This window comes from Sminthopsis crassicaudata, chromosome 2, assembly GCF_048593235.1.
Source record: "Sminthopsis crassicaudata isolate SCR6 chromosome 2, ASM4859323v1, whole genome shotgun sequence".
NCBI classification, from domain to species: Eukaryota; Metazoa; Chordata; class Mammalia; order Dasyuromorphia; family Dasyuridae; genus Sminthopsis; species Sminthopsis crassicaudata.
The window spans coordinates 654,935,003-654,956,791 of NC_133618.1; the positions used below are offsets into that span (position 1 = coordinate 654,935,003).

The 21,789-nt window shown below is 39.9% G+C and overlaps 1 protein-coding gene and 1 long non-coding RNA gene across 4 annotated transcripts in view; one reads left to right on the forward strand and one right to left on the reverse strand.

Moving 5' to 3' along the window:
• The first annotated feature begins 877 nt into the window (after positions 1-877).
• The window catches only part of DUSP29 (dual specificity phosphatase 29), a 45,542-nt gene continuing 24,630 nt past the window's right edge, over positions 878-21,789 (forward strand). Inside the window, exons 1-3 of the mRNA XM_074296764.1 lie at positions 878-957; positions 15,453-15,565; positions 16,578-16,789. Of these exons, the coding sequence (XP_074152865.1) occupies positions 912-957; positions 15,453-15,565; positions 16,578-16,789 (371 nt within the window). The 5' untranslated portion in view covers positions 878-911. The remainder of the gene's footprint in view (positions 958-15,452; positions 15,566-16,577; positions 16,790-21,789) is intronic.
• LOC141558908 (uncharacterized) lies at positions 6,568-16,585 on the reverse strand. 3 transcript variants are annotated; one of them, XR_012487178.1, is made up of 3 exons: positions 16,148-16,585; positions 14,761-14,858; positions 6,568-7,036 (listed from the first exon to the last, which is right to left on the reverse strand). It is a non-coding gene; the product is annotated as an uncharacterized LOC141558908 (long non-coding RNA). The 3 variants fall into 3 exon arrangements; XR_012487176.1 differs by having other exon boundaries at positions 14,761-14,916; XR_012487177.1 differs by lacking the exon at positions 14,761-14,858.

Consider the following 21,789-nt stretch of genomic DNA (forward strand, 5'->3'; position numbering starts at 1 on the left):
AAGCTCCCCTCTGTTAGGGAAGGATTACTAGATAGATCTTGGGCAAAAGGCTGAAACAAAGACTTTTCAATTCCTCATTGCTACAGGTATAACCATTCTCCATAGAGACTCAGTGTCATTTACACTCAGAACTTACAACCTACGCCAGAGATGAAATTGGAAACTCAACATAAATACCACAAGCTTCAACATCAAGCATATAGGGGTGGGAAGGAGCTCACCTATGCCTTTTTCCTGTTTATTAACCCTGCTAAATGGTGACGTGGTTCCTACACTGTTGAAGGGTTGCTATCAATGTCTTCAAAATTTAATGACTTGGGAAAAATCCCAACTCACATCCCCTTAGTTATACCCTAATGTATGTCCCCTGGCAGCCTTCAACTACTCAAGGAAACAAGTAGGAGCCCTCAATCAGAAGCCCCTGACTTCTCCCAAAAGCCAAACAGTAAAACCATAGGATCACAGATTTTGAGCTGAAATATTTATTAAGCACCCACTACATGCCAGGTATTGTGCCAAGTGCTTTACAAATATCTCTTTTGTCTCTGGCAAGGACCCTGAGGAAGGTGCCATTATTTCTTTGATTTTGCAGTTGAGGAAACTGAGACAGAGTCCAGAGTCATCGGGCTGAGGGGGGATTTGAATCCAGATCCTCTGAGTCCAGATCAGTGCTTTTAAACTGTACTGAGGTGGAGCCCCTTCATCCTCTCATTGCTGGAGTGGCCCGGGAGCACCTGGTACCTGACTCATGGGTTCTAAGGTTTCAGGTGGCATCCGGGAATAGTCTCACCAACAGATGCAGGGAAGGCTCCTTTTGGACTGGGCGGCGGGCAAGGTCAGAGTCAGCAAATCCGCCCCTAAAAATAGGCTCTGGTTTCCACGCGGGTGAGGTCGCCGTCTGGCTCCCTGACATGCGACCGGGATACCTGCTCCCTGCGGCACTCCTGGTGATCACAGGTAAGCCATCCAACAGGAAGCTTGGCCAGGCTGCTGGTGGGCACCTGTGGGGGTGGGCAGGGGAGGGAAGCAACAAGCCTCGCCTTTTCTAAAGGAGTTGCGAGGAGGTGTGTAGACACCCCCTCCTCTCAACACCGGCGTTATGGATGTCTCAAGAACAAGCTAAATAGGAAGATTACGAGTCCAAACTGTGGGTTGTAAGGCTCCCTGGGAGCGCACTCCCAGGAGCTCTCTGTCCAAGGGGATGTCCCCATCAACCAGAACTGCCCTTTGATCTCAGCTGTCAGGGTCCCCCTGGACGCAGTCAGCCCTGAGTCTGTTTCTTTTCAGGAGCAGGGTCCTGAGCTAAGGGACTTTCTTTTGGCCTGAATGTTTCATTGTCTTCCTCCTCTCTCCCCTCAGATCTGATCCCTTTAAGCTCAATCTCCCTTTCTCCAGGCTGAAACTGTGGTGTAAATTGCCACGGGGGCGTGGGAGGCACGGGAGGTAATATGGGACACATGAATTACCCGGGCTCTTCTTTCCATTTTTAATTCATCCATTTGGCCAAGAAGCCGAATAAAGGAATTCCTAATACAAGGAATTCTTCACATAAGTACTACTGAATTCCAATTGTAAATAAGTAGAAATATTGTTAACAATTATATCTCTATTGAAATATGATTAATAATATCTACATTGAAAGTGTGATACTTATATTTCTACTTCTGTACATTATATCTCTATTGAAATATTGTTAATAATAATGTCTCTAGAGGGAAATATTATTCATAATCATATCTGTATTGAAATATTGTTAATAATTATATCGCTACATGTTATATCTATATTTAAATATTATTAAAACTTACATCTATATGGAAATATTGTTAATAATTATATCGCTACATGTTATATCTATATTTAAATATTATTAAAACTTACATCTATATGGAAATATTGTTAAAAGTGATAGCTATTGAAATATCGATAATAAATATATCTCTATCTTTATACAATATCTATATCGAAATAGTATTAAGTATTTCTATAGCTCTACATTATATCTATTTTGAAATATTATTAATAATTATATCTATATTGAGATACTGGTAATAATTACATCTCTATTTCCATAAATCATATTTATATCGAGATATTATTAATTATATCTATATTTAATTATTGCAAATAGTCATATCTCCATATATTAAATTTATAATTTAAATATTATATTTATATTATAATTATATCTAAACATATATTTTTATATCTATTAAATATTATAATTATATTGTTAAGAATTATACCTCTAGATATTATCTCTATATAAAATATTATTAACAATTATATCTCTATACATTACAGCTATACTGAAAAATTATTATATCTATATTGAAATATTAATAATTACACTTCCATATGAATATTATTAATAATTATACATATATTTAAATATTGTTAATAATTATACATAAATATGTTATATTTATATTGAAATGTCATTAACAATTATTCTATATTGAAATGTTGAAATATTGATAACAATATATCTCTATAGAAATATTTATAATTTTATCTGCATCTCTAAACATCTATATTTAAATAATAATTATATCAATAAATACTAAAATATTGTTAATAATTACATTTCTATCTCTATATAGAAATATCTCTGTTAAATATTAATAATTATATCAATATATTATATCTCTCTATATATACCTGACATAATTATTATACCTTATATACCATATATGTATATGGTACAGTGTAAAGAAAGCAGAGACTTTGGTCCAAATCCTACATCTGCTATTTACTACTTGTATGATTTTGGACCAGCCACTGACCCTTCTTCCCCATGCCTTGTTTCCTCATCTATAAAATGAATGAGGGCAGACCTTTGTGGTCTATGATCCCATGGTCCTGTGTGCAGTGCCTTTACTCCTAAAGCATTATTCTAATGATATCCTCATTTTAACTTCTCTTGGGCCTTGTGAGGTGAGAAGGACTGCTCTACACAAGGGGATAATTGACTCATTCAATGGCAGAAATTACGACCACTTCACTCTAAGTAGTCACAACTGAGCTTAACATCTAGTTCCCAGGAATCATTAAAATAGGAAGCCACCAGAACAGCTCTTCCCAATCTCTATCCTTCTCTCCCTTCTCTCCCCTCTCTCCCAAGCAGGATGCTTGTGGTCTCAGTTCCTTGAATCCTTATTTCTCTATGATAAGGCATTATCCTGGGAGCTTCCCTGTAGAGGGCCTTCTGACTCAGGGTCTTTTCCCCGCTTTGTCTTTTAAAATGATGCTTTGAGGAACCTTTCTTGCTACTTGCTAGCACAAGTTGTGTGACTAGTGTGTTAGTAGTTGTGTGACTCTGGACAATCCGCCCCATTCTGTTTGCCTCAGTTTCCCCATCTATAAAAGGAGCTGGAGAAGGAAATGGCCAACCACTCTAGTATTTTTACCAAGAAAATCTCCAATGGGGTCATGAAGAATCAAACAAGACTGAAAAATGACCAAATAGCAGCAATTCTGCTCCTTGACTTCAGCTTCAAAATTGCCTTTTGTTTCCATTGCCAGCTCTGCTTGAGTGTTCTCTCCAAGACAGTGTACAGTTCCCGGCTCAGGGTACTTCCTATAAGATCATAAAGTCCCTTCAACTGTGACTCCAAATCATTCCTGTACCTGGAACCCAACAATCGCTCCATAGGGACTCTCAAAGTTCATGAATGTAATGACGTTTAGAAAGGGGAGGAGTACATTTAAGAGGGGAACAGAGAGTCCTCTTATTTAAAACAATTGATGTGAGTAGATACAGACACTGGATCTTTTTTCTTTCAGCATAATTTAATTAGAACGGGGATTCTGTTCTGCTCTGAAGAAAAATCACTCTGTTCCCTGTAAAATAACATTGCTTTCTGATGACCAGGGCATAAATTTTGGAGAGCTTTGGAGCCAGGTTCTTTTGGATCAAGGTCTAAGAGAAGGGACATTATATGGACATTAGGCTGTCATTAAAATGAGTGGGTTCTAATGGATATAAGTATATAGTATATGGATATTAGCATATAAGTATATAAAGATACTTCTGGAAGTCTAGTGAAGTCTTGGTCCTTTTCTCAGAATGTTTTTAAATGTACAACATAAGATATTTTGAATTATAAAGGAAACCAATTTATATGAAAATAGAGATCTCAGTTGGGATTTTACCCATCCAGTTCATGGACTTCCTGAAATATATCTGGGAGACACTGCATTCCAGCATCCATTTGATTTAGTCCATTGGAACAAAATATTTTGCCGAAGTCACCTAGGTAGTGAGTAGCAGAATTGGTATTCAACCATAGGTCCTCTTCTTATTCCAAAGCTAGTGCCAAGAGGTGCTTTGATAAAGGCAGCCTCTCTACTGACCAAAAAGGAGCTGCTCTCAATTGCTGGCCCAGATAAACCCTGTTCTGTCCTCTCTCTGCTCTCTGGGTCTCAATATGCCTCCTGTTGGATTTAAAGATTTGAGTCCTGGAAAATGGCTGAACTAGGAAAGAACCCCTCTGCAAAAAAGGTCAGGGCAGGCTGGATTTGGAATGGTTTCAGGCCTCCCGACAGTCCCCACATGGAGGATGAGAGTTCATTGTGCTTTTTTAAGGACCTCCTACTGAGTCCCAAAGGGCAGACCCATAATGAATAAGGAGGTAATAGCTAACATTCTAGGAAGAAATTTAAAGTTTCTGAAGCCCCTATGGGAGGGCACTCAGTTATTAGTTGAGCAAATCTAGAGAGTGAAATGCAGTAGAATTTCCATCCTCAGTGAGAAGTTCACCATGTTCTCAGCCAGGGGTTGAGCTGTCCCCAGTATTGGTCCATTTCTCCAGAGCAGCCGGCTGCAGAGGGTCTGCTTTGAGTATGAATGAACATGTCCCTGGTCAGGCTAATAGGAAAATGACATGTTTCCATTGCCCAGGCACTGAGTGAAGCTCATTAAATAAACAGGCAGGAGCATTCATGGAAACTGCTTCTATGGACACTTTTTTCATTCAGGTTTGCAACTTCAGAGTCAATCTCACCTTTTTCTCTTCCCCCTCATTCCCCATATTTAATCAGTTGCCATCTGCATAATTCTCTAATAACTCAAGGAGGTTCAAACATCCTTTTGAATATTTTGTACTAAATTAAGATTTTGATCACAATCCATGTGGTTTAGTCCTTAAACTATGTAAAAATTAACATGGGTCTGGGGACTAGACTCCCCTCCCAAATTCATGAGTATAAACATAACCAGGGACTCAAAGTCCATGTGTATAAGATTCTTCTCATTGGTGGAGAATGATTACTCTGCTTGCATGAGGGGTAAGAGTTAGTAAGAACCTGAGAGAGGAGAAACCCTGACCTTCTGGCCTTCAACTTTGAGAAAAAAGACTTGGGATTCCAGATTCTTTCGGGGAGAGGTATCTGAAAGGAGAAAAGGCTCTTGTACAGAAAGCTAAGGGCAGACACGTGATGCAAGAGCTGGCCACTGTATATGTGGGTTCTTTCCCAGAGTCTTCTTAAGGGACTGCTTCTTGAAGACAATTTAGAACTCCAAACCTTTTCTCTCAAAGCTGGAGACCCGGCTCTCTCTTTTCTCTTACAGACTTTGGATAATTGGGCCTCCACCAATAAGAAGTTTTATGAAAATAGGCTTTTGAGCTCCTGGTTATATGAAAGTTAAAAACACATCATTTTATAAAATTGTCTTAGATTGCCATCTGGCAAGCGTGGTAATCAGGAAAGGCGGAGATCACACATCTAGAACCTCCTAAGTTTATCAGGACTGACAAGTTTTGTGGGGGGGTTTTAAGGGTCATCAGGGTTGGTCTTGTTTCATCCAGCCATTTGTTTTGGTCATATTTTATTCTTTGTGATCCTATTTGGGATTTTCTTGGCAAGGATACCAGAGTGGCTTGCCACTTCCTTCCCCAGCTTATTTTACAGATGAGGAAACTGAGACAAGCAGGGTTAAGTTGTTTGTCCAGGCCACAGAATCTCAGTTTCTGAGATTGAATTTGAACTCGGGTGTTTCTGATTCCAAGTATGGTGCTCTATCCACTGTACCATCCAACCACTCAGCCAATGGCAATTTGCCTCTTTAGTTTTAACATGGAAATTTCTTTGCACTTTGTAAAAGGATACATCTTTACACTTCTCTTAACACATTAACACTTCATCTCTCACCTGTCTCCTGTGATGTTAACAACTGACTGAGGGGAGGAGACAGGAGTGTTAGTAGTAGTGGAAATCAACTGGCCAGGAACCAACACTTGTCCCTGTACAAATACAAAATAACTTGGGGTGGAGTGAAGGAAGAGAGAGTACCAACAACAGGAAAAGGGGATTCGGATAAGTTATTGTGTAGAAATCAGCTCTTGTCAGACTGTGGAGACTGAATGTGGATCATAACATAATATTTTTACCTTTTTTATTATTGTTTGCTTACTTTTCTGTCCCCCCGATAGTGAGAGACAGGAGACAGAGAGTAAATATATGAGCTTCATAATTTCTCCTGTCTGAAGGAAGATTCAGAGCATGAGGAAAGTAAAAAATGGGCACCGAGATATGTAATTTCCAAAGAAGGCCAGAGCTGAGAAGTATTTGAAATGTCACATTTTTTTAATGTAAATAAATCACTATCACTTTTCTGATTTTGCCATGCATTTTCTCATTCGATTTAACTGTTGCTTAATCATAATCTTTTAGGTTTCAGTGACTGAAACAACAGTAGATCTAGCAGCAATTGTATTAGTGGTAGGCTGGGGCTGAGACATTGAGCTCTCACTCATGATTGCTAGATGCTTTTAATCAAACAAGTCTAGAATCTAACAGAAAGGGTCAGAATACAGATAAAAGTGAATGGAGATCTAAAAAGTCATCACTAGTCAAAGGCTTCTGTAGTGTGGCAAATCCTAATAGCACTGCTGCTTCCACAGATGCTGGACCGTCAGTTAGGATGCTGCCTCCATCATCACTGGGTTCTGTTGATCACTGTCCAGCCTTGGTTGGAATAGAGAAGCTCCTTTTCTGTTCTGGTTTGAATTCCCCTCCGGGATTTGCAGATGTTCTGAGGAGAGAATAGGGAAAGGTCTTAAGGCTTCCTGGGTGAGGAGATGCTACAAGAGATAGGGCTTCCAGAAATGCAGATGACCATTCCTCTTTCTATTTTCATCCCTCTCCCTAATTCTGTTCTCCACTTCTATCCTTCTCCATAATCCTTTTCTCCACTTCTGTCCCTCTCTCTAATGCTTCTACTTCTATCCTTCTCCATAATTTTTTCCTCTACTTCTACTCCTCTTCCTAATTCTTTTCACTTCTGTCCCTCTCCCTAATCTTTTTCTCCACTTCTCCCCCTCTCCCTAATCCTCTTCTCCACTTCTCTCCCTCTTCCTAATCCTTCTCTCCCACTTCTCTCCCTCTTCCTAATTCTTCTCTCCATTTCTATCCCTCTAATTCTTTTCCCCATTTCTATCTCTCTAATTCTTTTCTCCACTTCTATCCCTCTCCCTAATCCTTCTCTCCCACTTCTATCCCTCTCCCTAATTCTTTTCTCCACACTTCTATCCTCCATAATCCTTTTCTCCACTTTTATCCCTCTCCCTAATGGAATCAGTACCCGTACCTATCACCATCACCTATTGCTCTATCATGTGTTGTCAACACATTTAGCTCCTTCCCAGGAGCTCAGCATTTTAGAAAGAAAAGAGAAGAATGAATCCAAATCAGATGTCTGAGTCCTGATGAGGGACTTGGATCCTCCTCTTATGGGTGGTTTAGCATTCTCTTGTGTCAAGGTCTTTTTGGACCCTGGATTGGTCATCCTATCTTGCCCTAATGACAAAAAGCTGCCAAAAGTTAAAGGAGACTTTTAAATGAGTTGACTTTATCACTATAGCAGTTATGTACATTTGAAAAACAGGAATAGATATTTGTACAAGAGCTATTTATTTGGTCTATACAAGAATGTTTGCTTATTTATTATACAATTATACTATATTATATAGTTTATTGAAGTTAAACAATGTGACCTAACCAAGTAATGGTTAGAGAGCTGGTCTTAAAGTCTGGAAGAACTTGATTCAATTCCTTTTTTGCCACCATTTACTGCTGGGATAGTCCTGGGGAAATTCATGTAACTGCTCTGAGCCTTGGTATGCTCATCTGTAAAAGAAAGCCAGTACCAGTACCCATCTCATAAGATTGTTGTAAAGGCCAAATGTACATATAAATGCACATATAGTACAAATCAAGGGCTTTGCAAAACCATAAAGAGCCATTTAAATGTTATTTGCACTATAAATGTTATTTGCACAACTAACAAATAATATTTCTATAAATGAGCTATTATTATCATCAAAGCTACAACACTTGGTGTACAAATGGATTTACAGAACCTTTCTAATAGCTCCCCAACTCCACCCTACTGTTACTATTCCCTCTAAAAATGGATTCTTGGCTCGCAGATAGGAAATCCCTGCTCTACAAAATATCAGCCTGGTTTGGTGAGAAATGAAAATCAGACAGAACAAAGAACAGATCAGAAAAGTGCAAGTGGCTGTTCTAGCAGGGGAAGAGATGACTGGTGGGAAAGTAAGTCAAGAGAGTTGACAAGCACTTTTTTCTAAAGCCCTTAGAGCTAGGCATTGTAGTGAACTCTTAGGAGATAAAAAAAAAAAAAGGTAAATCCTTTGAACTTGAGGAGATTGCAAACTAATGGAAAAGCCAAAACAAAAGAACTTCTTTTAGAGCCTAGTTTTTAAGCATCCACTCCCAAGCTCTTATAATTCTCTGCAATCGGAGGGCCTCAAAGCTGGTCCCCTGCCTCTACCCTCATCCCTTGTGTTTTACAACATAGGACATTTGAGAGACTTAAAACTCTCTGGGTGCTTGATGGCAGTGTGCGTCCTGCAGTGGTACTCCAATGAAAAGAGGACTAATTGGCCATTATTTCTGAATTACCACTTTGTGAAACCTACCAGCAACATTTTCATAAATCCCAAGGAAAAATATTCCAGCCACTTGAGCATTAAGAAAAACAAAGAAGCCTCATCAGCAGCTCCTGAGGCCTTTGCTCTTTTTTTGCTGCCTGCAGAACGTGCCTTGTAAGAGGATGCCGGGCCCTCTACTTTTGTCCTGATCACAGCCAAAAAGGAAATGTAATTAGAGATCTTGGATGTCATTTTCAGGCATACCCTGGCTTCTGGAAATCCTGGACCTGCCCCCAAAACTGGAATGGGGGAAAATCAATTAGGGACTCATAAATAATCATTTTGAAATTCCCCAACATTGTTTGAAGAGTTAATCAAATAAGTCAATGACGTCAACATATTTTATAAGAAATTGAAGCTTCCTAAGGCAATACTCAATCCTTACCACTCTAAATGAAGAACTTTTAAAAAAAATTGAAATTAATTCACGTAATTCTTTTCTGTTAACAATCTGCAAGGACCCTTGATCTGAAAAGAAAAAAAGATCTGTCAAACTTGGATGACAGCCTACATCTCATGAATTAAATTAAATGTAATTTAAAAATTCCTGGGTTAAAAAAGGAAAAAGAGAACCTCAGAGCAACTTTTCTTTCACATTTGAAATAATCTTTACAGATTTAAGATGTATGAAGAAAAGCACTGACTGTAATGAGTTTTAAAAAATTAATGTATGAGTATATTTCACCACCACTCTCATTCATTCAGTTCACTTACTTTCAAGAAGTATTGTCTCCAGTAAAGGAATTTACCTAACCATAATAACATTTTCATTTTTCCCATTCTTTAAAAGAACGTTCCAGGACCAACTTGGGTGGTAGTAAGGGATTGGGGACGAAAAGCAGTTCCAAGTAGCTTATATGCACAAACCAATATCCTCTGGTTCCAGAAACCCTAGAGTCCAGTGCCAAACACCTACAGTAAAAAATATGATTCAAATAACAGATCCACAATTGATTGTTAAGGGAAACAAGAATGATTGTCTCTGACTCTTGTCCTGTCCAAATGAGTATGCCTATATCTGATTGAAATAACTTTGGAGAGCCAAGTCAAGAAGGAGAATTATATCGGTTCACTTATCAGCTGGTACCCCGAAGAAGGGGAAAATTGGACCTTTGGAAAGAAAAATGGATTTTCAGTTGGAGGTCCTGGATTTAAAGCCCACTTTTATCCCCTCTACAATCTATCCTTCACACAGTTGCTGAAAGAGTCTGAGAAGATCTCGTGGAGAAGGTAGGATGCAAATTGGGTGCAGAAGAATGAAGTGACATGAGGGGAGGAAGGAAAACAGGCATAAGACTGGACCTTCCAATAAAAGAAGGGCCTGCTGGAGTAGAGAGTGCATTAAGAGGGTCTTGAGCCAGAAAGTCTCTTCACGGTTATGGACTTCCAAACCTCCTTTTTTAGATGTCCAAGGTTACAGAGTTGTTGTTTATCCTTTGTTCTCAAAGAGGCCTTGGGAGCAGAGGGAACATGAAAGAAAGAAGCAAGGGGCTTCAATCTGGATATGGCATGGGAAAGAGAGTTAAAGGAGATAATGACATCAGGATGAGGGGGAGAAAGGTGGGGCCATTGATAAAAATAAGGAAATTAGGTTAGGGACCAAAGAGATGAGACAATATGAGCTCAACTTTGTTATGTTGAATAGGATGCTATAGTCAACACTTTAGCCCTCAACTCCCACAATTAATTTTCTGTGCTTCTTTACCTTTAGAATTCTTTTCTTTGGAGGCAATCAGGGTTAGGTGGCTTACTTACATACAATTAATTAGTAAGTTTCTGGGGTTGGATTTGAACTCAGGTCCTCCTCTATCTACTACACCACCTGACTGCCCCAGAATTAATTCTTTAACAAGAATAGCTAGCCCTCATATATAGCACATTAAGACATAAAAACTCTCTACTCATTGTTTTTTTTTATTTGTTGTTATCTCCACAACAATCCTTTGAGATAGATTATTATTCTCATTGTGCAGATGAGGAAATGGAGATGAAAAGGAAGTTTCTTTTTCCCTCTTCTCCTTTTCCCCCTCCAGTAGGACTTAGGCAATCAGATCCCCTTGCCCATTCTCATTTGCTTTGTCCTGCTTGGTACGTGGGTAGATCCAGTTCTCCTAAAAGTGATTTTCTGCTTAAATTTGTTTACATGATACAGTCAGGACACTGGACTTACCTATTCGAAAGACTTTAAGTATAGCTTTTTATAGTTTGCAAAGTGATTTAGATTTATGATTATATTTGAGTCTCAGAACAATCTTGTCAAGTAGGGAATTCTGATATTATTGTCCCCATTTTACAGATGAGAAAACAGGTTTTTAATGCTTAACTGATTAATCAATAATCACTCATTAACAAGGCACAGTACTAGGCACTGGCGATACAAAGATTAAAAAAATGCAACAGTCCCTGCCCTCAGGGTGCTTATGCTCTATTAGAGAGAGACATATTCATAAATGAACATGTATAAAATATTTGCAAGGTGAATTTTAGAGGGGGTCCTTGGGGAATCAGGAAAAGCTTCATGTAGAAGATTGCACCTGAGCAAAGTTCTGAAGAAAATGATGGATTCCAGAGCCAGGGGGGTAGTGGAAGTGCATTTTAGGCATGGTGGACAGACAGCCTGTGCAAAGTTTGGGGAGAGAATATTGCATATAAGGGTCTCTAGAAAGGCCATGTTGGTCTGATTGTGGAATGCAGGAAGGAGAAGTAATGTACCTAATAAAAATGGAAAGTCAGTTGGGGTTAAGTTGCAGCCCCTGGTCAGAGAGTAAGACTGAAAAGCTGAATTTGAACCCAGGTCTCCTTGATTGCAGGTTCAGTGCACTATCCACTATCCATTGTATGCTTCTTGCAGTAAACATTAAAAACCCAAATTTTTTTTAAAAAAATGAGTACCCGATCAGCTGCTAGTTTTATCCTAACAAGGATAGGCTCTGTTTGGTGCATGCTGATTTTGAGGTTATGGAAGGACCTGAAGGAAATGGATATGTAGGTTCTTAAGTGGGAAGTGACAAGGGACTGGAGATGGGATAGCAGTGACTGAGAGATGAGCAGTACATTGAGACAGGGAGAAGGGGGACAAGGATATGATCTTGGGAAATGCACAGTCAGGAGGTTGGGGAGGAACCAAAAAAGGATGATACCAAAGAGAGGAGAAATTCCAAGAAAGGAAAAACACGGCCACAGAGGTCATTGAGAAAACATGCTCACTGAGCAACCGTGGTTTCTTAAGACCAAGCCCTGATGTATGGAGAGATAATAGCAGCCTCAAGGCTTTTTCCAGACATCTTTTTCTTATGGTATTTGTCCATTGCCCATAGAAGACCAAGCTCTTTGGACCATTCATAAAGTGTAGATTTAGTCTATGGAAACCAAACAAAACCAGTTGATTCCCTTTCTAATTTTGCCATGTTTCAGGAAAGAAACCTTTACTTGGCTCTCTGGAAGTCAGAGTTTTGGGAGCTGCTCAGTGGGATTCATACAGAGCAACTTTTAAGATGAAATTGTAGGTCTGCGGTTTCTGGATGGCTATAAGATTTGCTCCCCTCCTCCCTCATATTCCCCCCACACTTGATAGTAATGAGTTCCAGAACTCCAATGCATGCCATCCTGTTTTGGTTAAACCACATTACTTCCTATTCTGTCTGGAAATTAAGCTGAGTATTTCAGTCACTGGGATGGGGAAATTTCTCTTTTCTCCTCTTCATCCTCCTTCACCCTCCTCCCCCGCCCTATACACAACATAGAGTGGGAGATATGACCCCATAGAGGGTAATGTTGGCAAGGGAAGGAGTCTGAGGTTTGCGAAAATGATATTTAATCCATCTCTCTGCAGACCTTCCTTGTCTCAATAATATGCACCTCAGAAATCTCTTTGGATAATCAGTAGGGGTTTGAAAAGATGGTAGATACTTCCATCAGAATTCCAGACGAGCACCTAAAGAGATGGAAATAGTTCTAAAGAGAACCAAGATGGAAGAAGCAGATGGACTCAACCGAGTAAATAAATATAACAGAAAATTCTGAGTCTGCTGAGAGTTCCCAAGGTATCTATGAAAGAAGGGAAGGTATTTAAAACATTGGGGGAAAAAATCCCTAACCTTATTATTACACTAAAAAAAAAGTGACTGAGAGAATGACCACAACAAGCAAATCATATGCCTACTTTTCAATGAACAGGGATAAGGACTGGACCTGTTATTTAATTTATATAAATTAATTGATAATTCTGATGGATGTGGCTCTCTTCAACAAGATGATTCAAACCAGTTCCAATTGTTCAGTGATGAAAAGAGCCATATACACCCAGAGAGAGAACCGTGGGAACTGAATGTGGACCACAACATAATATTCTCATTCTTTCTGTTGTTGTTTGCTTGCATTTTGTTTTCTTTCTCAGTTTTTTTTCCTTTTTGATCTGATTGTTCTTGTGCAGCAAGATAACTGTATAAATATGTGTATGTGTATATATATATATGCATATATATATATATATGTGATTTAACATATTTAACATGTATTGGACTACCTGCCATCTAGGAGAGGTGTTGGGGGGAACGAAGGGAAAATCTGAAACACAAGATTTTGTAAGGGTCAATGTTGAAAAATTACCCATGCATATGTTTTGTAAATAAACAGCTTTAATAAAAATTTAAAAACTAATTGATATAAATTTTCTGTGCAGTTTAAAGCTATTAAAGTTTGACACTTTTTGGGATACCATTACTTTTGTGACATTAACAACTCCCAAGTGAGAAAACTCCCTACCAATTTAATTTATAGTTTTAGAGCACTGCCAAGAACATTGGGAGGTTATGTGACTGGTTTGGTTTAATGTGATTTGTGTGAAGTTCATTGTTCCAAGGCTCAATACAATCTCCTTTATACGCCACCTATCCTGCCACAGGAGATATCCCAAGGAGCCTTGTTGGGGCTGGAGCCCAAACAGAGCCCTGGTATAGGGGAGATCATCCTCCCAGGACATGGTTGCAGATCCAGGAACCTAGTCTTGGTCTTATGTTCTATGCTCCTGAACAGATGTCTTGGGAAGTAGGAGACCTTCCAAAGTCATTAGTGCCAGCTCTGGATGACGGTTGATGTTTTTAAAGGGGTAAACTGGCAGGTCAGGGAGGGAGATAGAACCACAAAATATAGTAATAGCATCATGGGAGCCAGCAGAGAGAAAGTAAAGCAAGAAAACTTTATTGGAAGAAAATACTCATAATGAGAAAGAGTATGTTGAATTCTCCCAGGTTTTTTGACTGAGCCACCACTCCCTTATCCCATACTTGTAAAATTGATTTTTCTTAGCCAAAGGGCAGGAATTTACATTTCTTTCTATTAATTATTAAATTGGGTCCACTGTGCTAGTCTATCAACATCTTTTTGAGTCTTCTTTCCTCCAATGTGTTAGCTATTCCTGATTTCATACAGTCTACAATTTTGATAATTATCTGATATTATCTTGGCCTTCCACTGAACCTATTCTCCATTAGTCAATGTGCTAGGTATGGAGCTAAAATACAAATAAAGGCCCAAAACAAGTCCCTGCTATCAAGAGGTTCAAAGTATAATAAAGAAGACAGTATATAATGAACAACTATGTACATACAAACACGTATGGGGTGTATTGGAGGCAGTCTCCAAGGGGATATTGAAGGAGAACAGGAAAGGTTTCTTGCAGAGGATAGGGTTTAGCTGGGACTTGAAGGAAGCCAGGAGATAGAAGTGAGGAAGAAGGGTATTCCAGGACCAGAGAGGACAGTGAGTGAAAGGGCTCAAAGTCAGGAGCATGTTAACACATTACCTTCATCTTAGATCTGTGTCCTCCCTTCAGCAATCACTTTGTATATTTTATATTTAATTTTCTACATAGATGTTGTTTCTTTCCGATAGAATGTCCTCCTTAAGGGCAGGGATTGTTGCATTTTTTATTTCCGAATCGCCAGGATCTAGTAACATGCTTGGCAAATAGTAAGTGTTTAATCAATGTTTGTTTGAATTGACTCTATGCCACTGACAATGGTATTTATTAAAACATCAATCAAAACAAAACTAAGGACAAAATTGGATGTCCATTCTCTACAGGTCCTTCCTTGCAAAGCTGACATTCATTGGGTACAGTCATTCAGCCAGTTACAAATTCACATAAATCTAGTACCCACATAGCTCCATTTTCTCAATAGAGATATAATAGGAGATTTTTTCAAATTCTTCTTACATAGACTGGAGAGAACAGGGAAGAGGAAGATAAGTTTACATCCTCAGCCCGCCCATCTCAGCCAGATGGAAACAGTACTTTTCCCTTAAGAAAGGGGATGAAAGGTATTCCTCATCCAAACTGCCCTCCACACTAACCTCAACTAAACAACAAAAACTTGTTCATTTTTCAGTCATATTTCCTACCACCCTTTACTTATGCCTTTCGGTGCCTGGTGAATAGTAACCGGTGCTCAACATACCAAAGAACCACTTAGAATTCTTCCTTTTTTCCCAAAGGTTTATGGCTGAAAGAAGGGCTCCTTATTCACCCAGGGCTCAGCTCTTGTGTAGTGAAGAACATCACTTGCCAGAGTACTCTAGCTGAGGGGCTGACCTGCTATCCCACCAAGGTAAGGATTGGAGGGGAGGTTGGTGATTGGGGAAACAGCTTTTCTCTGGTGATATGAGTGATATTACACAAACACGCCGAATTTCGAGCTGAAAAGGACCTTAGCGGTTGTGAAATCCAACACCCTCATTTTTCCAGATGATAAAACTTTTAGGATGTGCAAAGGTTGAGTGATCCAAGATCATTTAGAAAATAAACGGAAGAGATCATATTCAGTCCCAAGCTCTGTGGTGACCTGACAAGGACATTTAAACAGGTTTTCTGTCTGAAAATGGGGTTTGTATCCTTGGAATGAAGAAAGTAACTGAAAAGTTGATTTTTTAATATGCTAGAGGAAAAAAAATCAATAATCTGAATGAACTGACAAAACAAAACAAAACAAAACAAAAAACCCTAGCCCACAAGAGGATTTCCTTTCAGCCATTTGTTTGGGTTCTCAGACTCCCATAAAATATTTCCTAGGTGAACTATTCTGGGAAAAAAAAAGACTTTCAGTGCTGCCTGGCACATAATAGGTGCTTAGTAAATGTCTGTTGTACCCAAGAGTCACTTTTCTTTCCAGTTGCTCTCTTTGTGTACTTACTGCAGAGAGAGAAAGTTGGGTTATTTGGGGCTGAGCCGGGGAGTCTCCTCCAATTTGATGAAGTAGCAGAAACAAAAATAAAAGGAGAGAGTCGGTACCCTCTAAGACTTCTTGGAGGTAGTTTTGGGTATAAGTTTCAGCCTATGTTCTATTATGCAAATGAGGTCTCTAATGCCCTTGTACTGAGGGGGAGCCTGGAATGTTTAGAAAACACTGTTCAACTGCCAATAATGGCCTTCCTTGTTTATTTAGACTCCAAACCTGGATGACTCAGTGGGTGGAGAAGAAGGGGCAAACCAAGTTGGGGCAGAGCCTTTCTACCTTTCAAATTCAGCGTCCCCCACCCAGAATCACCTCATACCTTTTCTGAACGCAGTTTCCCATCGGTGGGTGCCCTACTAGCGCCATTCCCATTCTTTTGTCTTGATAGCCTGTGAAGAGAATCAAGAAATTTCTTAGCAAAACGATGACTTCCCGGCAGTCAAAGACCAGTCTGAACAAGACTCTGGGGTCCAACAAAGAAGAATTGGATGACGAATATATCACGCCAGGGGCCTTTGAGCTGGAGCGTCTCTTTTGGAAAGGCAGTCCCCAATACACCCATGTCAACGAGGTCTGGCCCAAACTCTACATTGGAGATGAGTAAGTGCTGAGATTAAGCCCAAATTCCAACCCTTTACAGACCCACTCATCCATCTTCAGTGGTTCTAAGACTTAAGGGGCAGGAAAATCTATTTTGGTGGTTTTGTCCTTTGGGGAAGCAATCTCACCGGCACGTTAGTCAACATGTTGGTCTGTTACAGCTCCCCTTGTTTTAAAATTCTGCATTCAGGTCTCTATAGAGAAATTCCCGTACTTCCTGTCTCAGATATTTTTATCAAAGGCCTACTATCAATAGTACAATGTTAGGGACTCGTCACTTTTCAAGGGAAACCAGCCAATTTGGGCACTATTCTTTGAAAGTAATTAATGTTTGACATGTTTTTTTCCCAATGGATGCTGGAGAGATTTTATTTCCATTTCATCACTGTTAGCAGCTTATAAACTTTGATTTTTTATTTTAGACATAAATAATGATCTGTTATAAACAAAAGGTCTTTGCCACCATGAACCTGTGGCTTGGGAGGCCCCTCCTCCTCCTCAGGTAAAAGTCCTCCCATGAGCGCACATCCAAACAACATCTGTAGAAGGTCTGCACAGCGTCTGTACCCCGATGCCAACACAGTGATGTTATCTTGCTCTCTGAGAAGGAGGACCGCTGTGGAGCACAGATAGGGGTTCAGGGCTGATGGGCAGAGGAGGAGCGGAGCTTCATCCTGGGAGGAAGGAGGCGGGATCAGTCCAGGCTCTGCTTTGGTATGGCTCTGGACAAGTCACATAATTGCTCTAAATGATGTTATTTATCCTCATTGGCAAAAGAGGGATGATAACAATAACTACAAACCCAACTGAAGTGGCCAGTGTGTGTGTGTGTGTGTGTGTGTGTGTATAGTAGCCATCTTCCTGACTTAGCAACTTCCCTGTCCACCCTTCTCCCTTACCACCCAGGCCCTACTTTCCACACACAAGTGGGGACTCTGAGACACAGGCTTCCCTTTTCCCAATATGAGAGAAGCCCCTGGGCTCCTCTTGTGTTGCTCCAAATTTGCTCCAAGCACAGTAGCAGCTAGTTATGACTCTTGAGTCATTGCAAAATTTAGAATGTGACAGAAATGTCCATTGCAATTATTATGATTTTTACCAGGATTAAGAGAAAGTCCAATGTTTCAGCAGAGACTTCTGCATCTTGGCAGTTGTGGGTGGGGTGAGTGAAAAACTCCAAGCTTCAACTCTCCCTCCTAAGTAGCAGAAAGGCAGATTTTTAAAGATCCAGGGCTAGTGACCCCTGTACCATGCTTCTTATATTGCCATCTTTCTCACAAGCCAGGTACAAATGAGTATTTAGGTTTATGATCTGAGTGAGTTTATCATTTGTTAATGAAAATTGTGCAGGAGGGAGCATCTTAAAAGTAATGGTCCATCAAGATATAACTTTATTTAAAGATATGAAAATGATAGTGAACACAATACCCAGCACAGTACTTGACATATAATACATGTTCAATAATTGATTTAGATCTATAACTATAGAACAGTGGGAGCTTGTTCCAGGATACAGAAGTGTAGAGGGCAATCCAATGCTTCAGCAAATAAAAATAACTGAGTGTGGCACCTAGCAAAAATAACTCATTAAAATAGGAGTCAACCAGATGAGAACTATCTCCCCATCCCAGGTGAGCTCCCCAACCCAGGTTTACCCTGCTTATCCCTATAGCAATGATGTCCTGTGATGGCTTTTCGTAGAGGCTGGTCTTCCCAACCATGGGATAGTGCCTCGTGTTGTCTTGTTCACAGGATTTTATTTCCTAAGGTTTCCTTCACATCCCTTTCCCTCTCAATGAATTTGCTACAGATATTAGAGTTGTTAAATATAGCTGGCTCTGAATGATCATTATTCTTCTTTTAAATTTTTCAGTATTTTGGTTGTTAACAGAAAATTGGACAAGTTAGGAAACCACTCAACTTTCTGAGTTTGACATTCTCACAGGTAGCCCTTTCACATTGTATTCTCAAACTGACTCAAGATGGCAGTCCTAATGTTCTTAAATAGCGAAAACAAAGGTGTGCCCTGAGTGGCTGAGTTCCTGAATTGGATTTTCCTACAGGTTAATCAAATTGATTCTCAGCTATGCGTCTTTTAGTCTCTTTCCCCTAATTTAGGGCAGAGTTAGAGATCAATTTTGGAAAAGACATGGAAAAGTACTGACTGTCAGAGCCAGGAGATGTGGAGGTTCACTCTGAGGTAACCATGAGTTGGTTAAGTCTTAGATTCAGAGTTGTAAGAGATCTCAGAGTCCTCTTTATTTTGTGGATGAGGAAAGGGTGATCTAGAGAGATTGTAATTTGACCAATTTAGTAAGTAGCAGGATTTGGATTTGAACCAAATACCGTCATTTTTCAGCTATTCTGAACTTCAGTTTCCATGTTGATAAAGCAGAGGGTAATATTTGCCTTTCCTCTTAGATTATCAGCTAGCTATCCACACAGTAGATAATGTGCCCATGCTAGAGTCAGGAGGATCTGAGTTTAAATCCAACTTTAGAAACTAATTAGCTGTGTGACCCAGAGCAAGCCGCTTACCTCTGTTTCCCTCAGTTTCCTCATTCATAAAATGAGCTGAAGAAAGAAATAACAAAACATTCCAGTAACATTGTCAAGAAAATCCCAAATGGGGTCATGAAGTGTCAGACATGATGCAAAGAACAGAAAAACCTCATAGATATTCTTTTTTTTTTGAATTTCAGATATCATTTAATCCAGTCCGACTCCTTTCATCTTATAGATGAGGAAATGGGGGTGCACAGAGGGGAATGACTGGCCCAAAATGATCTCATAGATATTCTGTGAAGATGAACTGGATTTAGGAGAAAATGAAAGATTCTGAAAACTTTTTTTTTTTTAAACTGAGAATCTAAGACTACATAAAACCATTTCCCAACACAACCACTTTTCTAGGTTTCTGACTGTGGAGGCCAAGTGTCAATAAGATAAAGACTTGAGATATATGAAGGATTTTCTCAGGATGAAATTAGAATATCCAATGCCATTATACTTGATCTTGTATGATGATGATCCAAAGTACTCTTAGAATCGCACAGTTCTTTTGAGAAATACATTGAAAAGAACACATCAAGGATTATTATAAACATGAGTGAGACCAAACCTGACTGTTGAACAGTGCTATGCAAACATACCAGACAAAAGAAAGTTCTCATCCATCAGAACCACAACCAGCAGTTTTTGAGCTTACTGGAAGCAATATGCACAGTGAAGAGGGGATAGGATAGAAAGGAGCTCCCCTGAGCATGAGCTCTAGAAAGGGGCTCAAATTATATTTGCTAAATGACTGCTAAGTTCAGTTCTTTCTCCTCTTTTGAGAGTCATTGACAGGTACCATTAGTACCTTCTAAATCTTGGCGCTCTGAGCAAAATCTCTGCTTATCCCACCCTACTTACAACTCTCCCACTCTCCCACAGACAGAACAGAGCTTCAGTGAGCTGCCCCTTTTTTCTAGCTATTTCATTCAACCAGGGAAATTTCACATTATCTTTTCAGTTCATTACAGTTTTCCTGGCTGTTTCCAATACAAAGAAACACATACATTATTTAGTTATGGAAAACTGCCAAGGTTAAGACTACAGATGTCAGGTGGGTTTTATATCTTTGCCATGATACATGCAGAAAGAACTTAAAAACACAGATTGGTTGAGCTGGACATAAATTCATTTTGCCTCTCCATTTGTGCCCTATCTCTGGAAATGTGCTCAGGTTTCACTCCTACTCCAAACACTTAATAAGGTTAACAGGATTTGCAAATGTTTATTGAAATGGCAATTAATTATGTTGCCTATGAAATCCTACATACGGTGGTCATAATGGAGCAAAGGCTGCCAACAAGCCTGCTCTTCCATCCTTTTGTTTCCTGGGTTTGCTGCAGATGTTGCCCAGAGGCAATGAAAGCTCCACTTTGGCTCTGTCAGGCCCTGATTAATGAAAGCTTCAAGTTTAATGTGCTTTTTTTTTTTTTTTTCATCCCAGCACATATTGAAATTTTTTCTTTCACTAAAAGCCCCAAAGACTTTTAAGAGCACGGGGCCCCCAGAAGTCAACAAGGCAGCCAAGAGGAGCCTTGGAGAAAACCAGATTCACACGATCCCAGGTTTTGTTTGCCAAGGAGGCTGGGAGAGTTTAATGACTTGCCTCAGATTATACAGGTAGTAAATGGAGGGAATGGGAGTTGAAGTTGGTCCTTTGGACACTAAAGCTGTATCCTTTCCACTGTATGATAACCTCGTGCTTGAATGAACAGGATGGTATCCATCGCTGCCTCTTGGAGGCTCTACCAGTGGCCCCTGAGAACATCCCGAGAGCCACGACAACCCCTAGGAAAATCCTCCTTCTCTCCCCTACCAAAAGAGCTCCCTATAGCATTTTGAGACTGTTAGTACATCAAGGCAGACCCTGTGTGATCTCGTGAAATCACGTTCCTGGTAGGGAAGAGGAGAATGAGATCCAGCAAGCAAGCATCTTTTATTAAGCCTCCCTATTTGCCAAGCCCTGTGCCAGGTGCTGAGGATTCAAAGACAAACATTAAATCAGTCCAGGGCAGGGACATACCACATACGTAATAACTAAGAATACAAATAAAACTCATGCCCCAAAGGGCACAGGTCATTTGAGGAGATGGTGATAGCAGTTAGGGGACCGGAAGATGATTCGTGGAGAAAGTGCTTCTGAGCTTGGGAGGAGACTAGGACCTCTGCCTGGTAAGGTGAAGACTGGAAGGACACGTGGGAGGAACAGCGAGAGGACAGTTTGGCTAAACTGAGTCACTCCTGGGGGCAGTAGGACAAAATGTCCTGAAAGGCCCATTGGAGGCAGGTTGTGAAGGGCTTTGAAGAGAAAAGACTTTGTGCTTGATCCCAAAGGCGGAGGCTTGGAGCACACAGAGCAGGAGAGTGACCTGTTTGGGCAGTATGGGTAAGCACATTAAAGACCCCGTGGAGAGCCTGGCTTCAGCTACTGGCCCCGCCTTTGCTAC